At 26.0% G+C, this 10148-nt stretch overlaps 1 protein-coding gene across 1 annotated transcript; it reads left to right on the top strand.

Annotated features, from left to right (window-relative positions):
• Nucleotides 1-4764: 4764 nt before the first annotated feature.
• Nucleotides 4765-5525, top strand: LOC115696221 (17.3 kDa class I heat shock protein). Its single transcript, XM_030623127.2, has one exon. It carries the CDS (start codon nt 4866-4868, stop codon nt 5328-5330), a length of 465 nt encoding a protein of 154 aa, XP_030478987.1. The 5' UTR covers nt 4765-4865; the 3' UTR covers nt 5331-5525.
• Nucleotides 5526-10148: the final 4623 nt, after the last annotated feature.

Below are 10148 nucleotides of genomic sequence, written 5' to 3'. Positions count from 1 at the left end.
TTTTTCTTAATTATACAGTAAAAACTGTATATTCTAAATGAAGTTATCAGAATAAATTTTGAAAATTTCTACTGGTATGGAAGAAATTTATGAATAGTGATGTAATAAAATTACATATAGTTTTGAGGTTTAAATGAATCATGTTTTTACCAATGAATAAACATGCTTAAATATGAAATCTTATTAAACAAAAATTGCCTGTGGGCTAAATTTTTAATTTAATAAGATTAGATTTAGATGTAGATTATGATAGATTTACACAATTTATGAAAAAACTTAAAGTTTAATATTTCTATCTCAATGAAAAGTATGAAACACTTAATTATTTATAAATGTTTCAAAATTTTATACTTTTTGATAAAAATTATTAAATTAAATCTACATAATTCCCTGTGGGATAAATGAAGAGAATTTAATTTAACATATTAATTATGTAAAAATAATAAAATCCCTGTAGGGTAAGATTATTATGTTCACATAATTCATGTCCATTATGTGATCTTAATCCACTTAATATATATAATTTTATATAATTAAGGATGTTGTGGCTACTCCCTAATTATTTAAAATTATGTGGTTCACTAGACACCAAAGTATAAACTGAAGATTAAAATTTTACTAAATCTAAAATTGCCTGTGGGCTAAATTTTAAATTTAATAAAATTAGATGAACCTTATGATAGATTTAATTAAACAATTAGTTTAGGAAAATGAAGGATTATTATCTATCTTTAATTAAATTTGTGATAACACTATTAAATTAAATCCCCATAACTCCCTGTGGGGTAAATTAAGAGAATTTAATTTAACATATTATCCTAATTAATTATACAAATATAATAAAATCCCTGTGGGGTAAAATTATTATACCTATATAATTAATTACAAGTTATGTCCATTAAGGTGAATTTTAATTAATATATAATTTTATACAAATAAGGATGCTGTGGCTACTCCCTAATTATATAAAATTATATTTTCACTTTGACATTAGGTATTGGGCTCTACCTAAAAGTAATTTCGTTGTTAACATAATAAACAATCACTGAGATTAGTGCTCCTAGTGTGGTCGTCCGAAGATCATTAAAAACCGTTCTAGATATGAGCATTTGTCCCAAGTTCATGTTTTCTTATGTCAAACCATAAAATTACTTACATTTTATTCATATTTTATTCATTTTAGGAAGTTTTATGAATATTTTATGAATTTTTATGAAACTTAATGTGCTATAATAAAATATTCAACCTATCTTAATGTTTGAATATTGCTAAATATATCTAGCACTATAAAAGGAATTTATGTATAGCATTTAAATCATACAAATCAAATTTAATTGTATTAAAAATAAATTTGCCAAATAAATACAAATTAAAACAATTATTGTATGATAATAAATTAAATGCTTAATTCCATGACATGTAATTAATTATGCATTTATAACCATATAATATCTTAAATATTTATACTAATAATTAATTTGTATAAATAAGGTAAATATACAAATTAGTACAATTAATTATATGGAATGAATTAAATGTAAAATTAAAGAATATACTTAATGGCAGATTATCAATTAATTTAATCAATAAATTACTTAATTGGTAAATAAATACAACAATTGCGCACTTAATTGTAGAATAATTAAATATTCACATTCTTAAATTATCACAATTATTGTAATTACATGAAAAAATAAAACATGTAATTAATTTACCAAATTAAAAACTTTCCATAATAATTTATTACTAAATAACATATAATATATGAAGATATATGTTAAATAAGAATGGAAAGTTTAAACAAATGTAATTCAATTGACTAAATCAACAAAAATAAGGAAATAAAATAAAATTCCAAAAATAAATCAAAATAATAAAATTTTGGAATTTTCTTAATTTTCCCTTTTTTTTTTTGAAAAATCACACTGTATAAACGACATGTCGTTTTTGCAAAAAAAATAAACGACACGTCGTTTCTGCCAATATGAAGGGGGCTGAAAATGCATAGAAAAAACGACACGTCGTTTCTCTCCTGTAGGGCTGCTTCACAAGACGGAAAAACGACATGTCGTTTACAACGAACGACAACTGCAACGTACCCCCAAACGACACGTCGTTTTAGCCAAACGACACGTCGTTTTCTCCAAACGACACGTCGTTTCCCAGAAAACGACATGTCGTTTTGAGTCGTCTTCTTCAGCCAACCGGGTCGATTTTGACCCGTTTTTCTGCACGTGGGTCCGACGGACCCGACCCAAACCCGATCGGAAAAGACAATTCCGACGACCAAAAAGGCCCAAATCAATTCCAAATGAATCTAAATGCAAAAATTAAGACATTCATATAGATTTTATGCATCGAAAATACATAAAACAAAGACTTTAAAAATCACCAAAATTTTCTGAAAAATAATTTTGAGATTTCTTTATTTTTTCAAAGTGGATTTTCATGCTTAGAACAATCTATATTAATATATGAATGTATTAATACATATACAATATATATATATAAACATATATACATATATATATTCAGAAAAATAAAAATACCGTATGTATATATATAAACATGAAATGTATATATGTATATATTTGTATATAGCATTTAGGTATATAAATAATATATATATATACAACATATATACGTAATGAAATGAAGAAAAAAAATATATATATATGTATATGAATATATATATATGAACTGAATGAATAAACAAGTATATATGTATGAAAATATATATGTATATATATAATTGGGATTGAATGAATATGAATATATAAATATATACACGAACGAAAATAAATATATATATCAATATTGAATTAAATATATATATAAACACTGTATATACGAGTATATATATATATAAATAAATGAAACTCAAACTAAAATCAAGGCAGAGATAAAAACCGCTCTGAGACCAACTGTTAGACATTTATATGTATAAACTGAAATATATATGTTTAAGTATAAAGTGCGGAATTAATCAAACATATATACACTATGAATAATGATCGAAATACCTCCAGCCATTGATTCTTGAGCTTCAAATCCCACATAAGCTTGATCTGCAAAAGAAACCGATTGATGTGGGTAATCGGGCTTCCTCGCTCTCTCAACTCTCTTTAGATGGATTTTGCTGTTATGAACAGAATGAGTGAGGAGCTCGGGGACCGAGACCCTATATTTATAGGTGAGATACTCCATCAGTATCTGTGCCACATTAATTGTCAGAATATTTTGACAATTAATTCAGGAAATCAAATCAGGTAATGAATATAGAAATCTGACCATATATAGAATATTACGTAATTGATTCTATCCAGATTCAATGAATATAAAATATTCATTTATCAGAATCAATAATATTATTTTATTTCCTTAATTAGAAATATTCTAATAATTTTCATATTGTATTACAGAAACTTATAGAAATGAACATTTTTTTAATTAAAATTATTGTTAGAAGTGTAAAGTTTTATGGTTCATGAGTATTATTTTGAGATAATTCGTGCTACTATTAATTAAATATGTTTTATTATTATTTTATCACATTGCAGGTTTATTATATCTATATTCTTCCTTTGGTATTTTACTTTTATTTATTATAATTAATGGTCCACAAATAAATTATTAATGCCTTATTATATATTATAGTTATATAATAGGTATTATATCAATTTTTAAAATTCTAAATAATAATAACAAATGGTATTACCGAAAATGTTTCGACCTTCTCTCTTACAAAATTATAGTTATATTTTATTTATATTTGTGCTAATTACAAACTGTATAAATTTATTATTGAGACTATATTACAATAATATAATTAACTAAGTATAAATATATTCTTTCTACTATTACAAATAATAAATATCATTTTAGAACTCGTATTGCAAAAGTTATTGATTTGCTATTTTTTTTTCTTAAATGATAATTAAAAAAAAAAAATAAGTAGATGATCTGAATTTAGGATTTACCTTTTCTTTTTGAGTGTAAGTGTAATACCACTAACTAATATTTACAACCACTATTAAATAACAATTTCGATCGACCGTATGTTTTGCAACATAGAACGTAATAATATTATGAGCATAATTGTAAAATTAATTATAGTTAAGATAGATTAGAAATCGAGTCATAATTGCTATTGAGGTTAGGAAAAGAAAATTTTAAACTTAAAGTAAAAACGTTTGATTATAATTAGAATCGGTATATCATTATATTATATTTTGTAAAACACAATATTTAAATTGTAATCTAACTAAATAGAAAAAACAATCACTAACTTTTTTAAAACACAATATTCTATTACAAAACGCAGATATATTTACTAGTTTAGTATAAAGGTGGTGTTTGTAAATTATTTATTTCAAGGTACAATGATCACTCATATTCTATTGTTATTTTATACTGTGTACTGTGTTAAGTTTTTAATGTTGATTTTTAGTTGTTGCAATATTGATTTTTAGTTGTTCTGTTTCGTGTTCTAACGTTGTTTTATAAAAATACAGTATTTTTAAAAAAAAAATTCCATGTGACAGTATTTTTGTAAGTTGGCTTAATAGTAACATTTGTGTGAGAGGCTTTAGTTTGGGCCCAATGTCTTTCAAATCTCAGCCCGTTAGAGAAGGCCCATGGGAAGCAACCGGATCCATCTAGAAAGCTCCCAAAGCAGCTAGAGCAATATTCTGAGGCGGTTTGTAGAATGTCTGAGAAAGTACGGATTTCCACTCATCTATACTATAAAAACAGAGTCGGACTCATCTTTGGTCAGACCAAAACAGACACACAATCAACTAATATACTCTTAACAATCTTTCTCACCTTTCTAAGTTTTCTAAATTTCTATACACAAAACAAAAATGGCGATGATTCCAAGCTTGTTCGGTGGTCGGAGGAGCAACGTCTTCGACCCGTTCTCTATGGACGTGTGGGATCCTTTCAAGGACTTCCCTCTCTCTGTCTCGAATATCTCGAAGGAAACTTCTGCCATGGTTAACGCTCGAGTTGATTGGAAAGAGACTCCGGAGGCTCACGTGTTCAAGGCCGATGTACCAGGGCTTAAGAAGGAGGAGGTGAAGGTGGAGGTCGAGGAGGGCCGAGTGTTGCAGATCAGCGGTGAGAGGAATGTGGAGAAGGAAGACAAGAATGACACGTGGCACAGGGTGGAACGCAGCAGTGGGAAATTCTTCAGGCGGTTCCGGCTGCCGGAGAATGCGAAGGTGGATCAGGTGAAGGCTGCAATGGAGAATGGAGTGTTGACTGTCACTGTTCCTAAGGAGGAAGTCAAGAAGGCTGATGTGAAAGCTATTGAGATCTGTGGTTGATATTGTGATTAAGAGTAAAATTATGGCTTTGGAAGAATGTGTTTTTGATGAGAGTTGTGAAAAATATGTATTATGAAATAAATAGTGAGTAAATTTGTAATTGATCCACCTGTTGTCTTGTCTTACCTTGAAGTTTTTAGTCATTTTAAGAAAGAATCACGATAAAGGTTTATGAATATCCAGAGTTAATTGAAATGGATACCGATACTTCAATTTTTTTTAAGGAGTTGTTATTATACATTACTCGGATAAATGGCTAGTTTAACCCTAGGTAATAATATTTAAGTAATATTTTTAAAATTTTGGAATATTTAAGTTATATTTTTATTGGTAATTTAATTTTTTTTATTGGTATATTTGAATTAATTTATTTTTAAAATAATAAAAATTTAATAATTTAGACGAATTAAAATTGTCACATATCAATTTATTTAATCAGGTACTTATAGAAGTTTTAAAATTATAACTTAAATATTATGAAAGTTAAAAATTAAATTTAAGTATTTATTTGTAACTGAGAGTTAAACTTAAGTATTTATACCGTAAATTATTTTTATATTTTGTATCAAGTTTTGTTCTATTATTTTAAATTATATATAAAAAATAAATTATATATTTTAATTAATAATAAATACTTAATAAAATTATATTAAAATTTTAATTTTATTATTAAAAAAATTAATGATATAAATAATTAAAATAAAATTTGTTGCTAATAAATATCGAAATTCAAAAAATAGTAACATAAATTCTCATTTATAGTTTAATTTTTATTCTAATGTGTGTGTTAAGTTTTGGTCTGGGATTTTATTGTATGTGTTTTTAATGTTTAAGTTTTAGTGTTTTACTGAGGTTCTAATATTTAAGTTTGTGTTTATGAGATCTATTTTTTTTTTTATTTATTTATTTTTATAGATTTTGAGAACTTGAAATTTGATGTTGTTTTCTATTGATTATTGGAATTGAAAATTTGAAAGTTTATGGAATAAGAATTTTGAATATATGGAAATAGAATTGAAAAATAGTATTTGAATCGAGAATCAAAGTTTATTGTTAATTTCTTTACAAAAAAAATTATTGTTAATCTGTAAAGATAATATAACTGGAAGAAGATGGAAAAATTAATTTTTATTTCATTTAAAATGTATATAATGTTTTTTTTAATAATATGAATTTATTTTAATTATTTTTTCTAAAATAATTATTAGTTTGGCCAATACTATATTTACATGTGACACTTTATTGATTAACTAACAGAACGATAAATTGAGTGTTAAGTTTAGAAATTTGAGGATATCAATAGAAACTACAATGATGACATCAACTTTATATGATTGGAATATAAAAATAATACATTATGAAAATATTTGATTCATAATCTCACACCTGTTTCTTCTTCTACATCATCTCACACTTGTTTTTTTTTGGTTCAATTTATAATAATTTTTTTCTATAAAAAACACTTTTTTTATATTCAGCAAAGTAAAAAAAAACTTCACATATATTATTTAATTTAATTTATTTTTATTATTATGTGTTTTTTAAAAAATAATTAATTTAAGATAGATATTTTTATAGAAAATTTATTAAAATAATAGTAAAATATTAATTTGTAAATTTATGCTTTAATAAAATATTAAAAAAACTAAGAGAACTAAGGAGAAAAAAGAAAAATAACTTTGAAGAGATTTTAGATCGCCACGTTACCGTCTCATACTTCTCTTTTATATATATATAGATTTAATTATAAAGGAAAATTATATTTTAGTTGGAAATTTTTCAATTTCAAATCAACTTACGTTAGAACAATTTTCAAAACATAATTTATTTTTATTTAATAATTATTTTGTATGTAATTTTCAAAATACATTAATTTTAACTCTGGTTATTTTTAAAATTTTAAAATTAAATTAAAATTTAAAATTAATTTTTTGATTAATTTTAGATCAACTTAAATCAAGCAATTTTTCATAAATGATTTGTTTAAATAAATAAATTAAAATATATTATATTTTATTTAAAAAAAAATCAATAATTAGTTTGTGAAATATCTAGAATTCTAGATAGTTATTTTCTGAGTAGACTTTTGGTATTTTTCTAGATATATTTAATTAAATTGAAAATTAATATTTAAATTGATTTATAAAAGATACTTAAACACTAGAATTTTTTTATGAAATTTAATTAAATAGGAAAATTATATTCATATTAAAAATTAATTTCTTAATTAATTTTAGACCAACATGAATTAGAATAATTTTTCAACTTTTATTTTATTTTAAAGAAAAATTTGAAAATGTATATTAAATACAGTGGATTTCGAATTCAATTAGATATATATTTATAGAAAATTAGATTTGAGTTGAAAATTATATTTATAGAAAATTATTTATTTTTAGACTAACTTAAAACTAAGCAATTTTCATAATATTTATTAAAAATTAATACTAAGGATGGATAATAAATTTTATTTATTTTTAGATCTACCAAAGTATTTATAATTTTATAAATATTAAATTAAAATTTGTATTTAGATTTATCTAAATTAGTCATTTGAATTAAATAAATAGATTAAAATAGATATCAAATAAAAATACAATTCTTTAAAATAATAAGATTTAATTTTAAGAATTCGATCTCCATTGTTGGGCTTACATGGTTAATATTTCAAAGGGGCCTCAAGACGCTAGATTTCATCCCCCTTATGAATGGTCTTACATGGAACGTTTAACACTGTAAAGATCTCGAAAGATAAGTACTTTGTAAATTTTCTTTTCTATTAGACTCATCCATACGGTGACTACTTAGAATTAAATTTAAAAGTATGAAATAATGGTAGAAGCTCATAAAATAAGAATAACCTTGACTCTCGCCTACTGGGACAACGTTGGATTCTTATTTTGATCAAATAAAAGGTTGCTAAAGTGGTGTCCATTTTAGATGAGCTGACTACTTTATTCAACTGATGATATCTTTGACTCTCGCCTACCGAGACATTGTATATCAGCTAGTTAAAAACCTTGAAAATTATTTAAGATATGATTGTTTTGTATTTTCACATGTCTTTGTTACTTGCTAAATGTTTACTAATTTTTGAATTGTGTATAAATTTATATCAATCCTGTATTGTTTTCTGTTATTAATTATTGTAGTATCAATTTCAAATCTTCATTGTTGGTCTAACTTGGTTTGTTATTTTTAACGGACGTCGTCAATAGAATTTCATTCGTTAGACAAACATAATAGTGTTAGATCTCGATAGATAAGTATTTGTGGATACAAAATCTAGATGACTCATCCCTATGATGACAACTTAGACTAGTATTTACAATATGAAACAATGAAAAAGTTTATAAAATAAGAATAACTTAGACTCTTGCCTAAACGGGACATCGTTGGATTCTTATTTTAATCAAAATTATCCTTTAGTTTTCTTTTTAGCTTTTTCATTAAGAAATTGCTTAGATAGTATAACATTGGACAAGAAGATTTATAAATTATATGCTTATGATGTCACTCTATTTTCTTCAATAAGATTAGTGGCGCATATGACTATATTCAAGATAATCTATCCCGTAATGATATACCTCCTTGATCTTATAAACATCTCCTACTTATATATGCTCAGTAAAGGCAACTCAAACTTAGAGTTAGATTAGTAGTTGTGGTCCAAGAAAGAATAATTACTCATTGTATATTTGGTATAAATTTAAGTCTTTGACTTTAAATTTTAGATTCCAAATAGAAATTTTAAATTTCAGTTTCCAAAATACATTGGACACTACAGTATAACTTTCACAAGTTGTTAGTATCCATTTTCTGACAATGGATCTGAACTATATGTTAATGTATGGATGAGTTTTGTATTCTGTGACCAGAATCCACTTGAACTATTTTAAGAAATCTTTGTTGTAACTAAATCTAGGTGTTGCCCCTGATTTTGCCCAAAATACGTGGACCAACCGGACGATGACACGTAGACTGAAAGGGTTTAACGTTTAAATAATTCAGCTAAGTCTCGTTAGCCTCAGGGATCAACCTTAGGTATGCCTCCCGGAGAAGGCACGTGAGTCTCACATACTCCCGGAGAGCAAAGCTACCACAAAGCATATCCGGGAGGTGTCTGATCCTATCTGAACAATCATCTCGCATTTAATGCTGCATGGCAGAAGGCGTATTGAAATTGCCATATGTCTTAAAGTCTGACGGCGTAACCCCCTCTCTGCAGCTATTATGCTATGATTAATAAGTCTAGTGACGGCTACTCTGTGAGGAATCACATCAGTCAAAAAGAATAAAGGACCACGTCCATAAAATCCCAACAAAGCCTAGAGATTAGACCATGCATTTCCTATGATATATTCATTGGGAATGTGTACCTTTACTGAGAATTACAGAAAGACATGTAGCTCAATTCTAGGGATCACCCCACAAAAGCACTATAAATATCCCCCAAACTCATTAAGGCAGGGGTCGAGAATTCTGGGTTTCATAAGAACTAGAAGAGGAAAAATCCACCAAGAACATTCTCTGTAATAAATACTATCATAAATACATAGACTCGTGGACTAAGGCTCATTAATGCCCCAACCACGTAAAAATCTCTCTCTTAATTCCTTATAGCTTTCTTAATTATTATTATTATTATTATATTGGTTGCCGAAAACCTCGGTCAACATTTTGGTGCTTTCATTGAGAGTTGAAGGAAGCGTCTGAAAGTAGACAATACCTTACAATGAAACAAAAATGGTGGAGACTCGAAGCACACGTCAACCTCGCCCCCTTCAAGATGCTCAAGATCCAAATGATGAGGACGTG

This window comes from Cannabis sativa, chromosome 7, assembly GCF_029168945.1.
Source record: "Cannabis sativa cultivar Pink pepper isolate KNU-18-1 chromosome 7, ASM2916894v1, whole genome shotgun sequence".
NCBI lineage: Eukaryota > Viridiplantae > Streptophyta > Magnoliopsida > Rosales > Cannabaceae > Cannabis > Cannabis sativa.
Note: the sequence above shows the minus strand (reverse complement) of the source record. Positions and strands in the feature narration are given on the sequence as shown.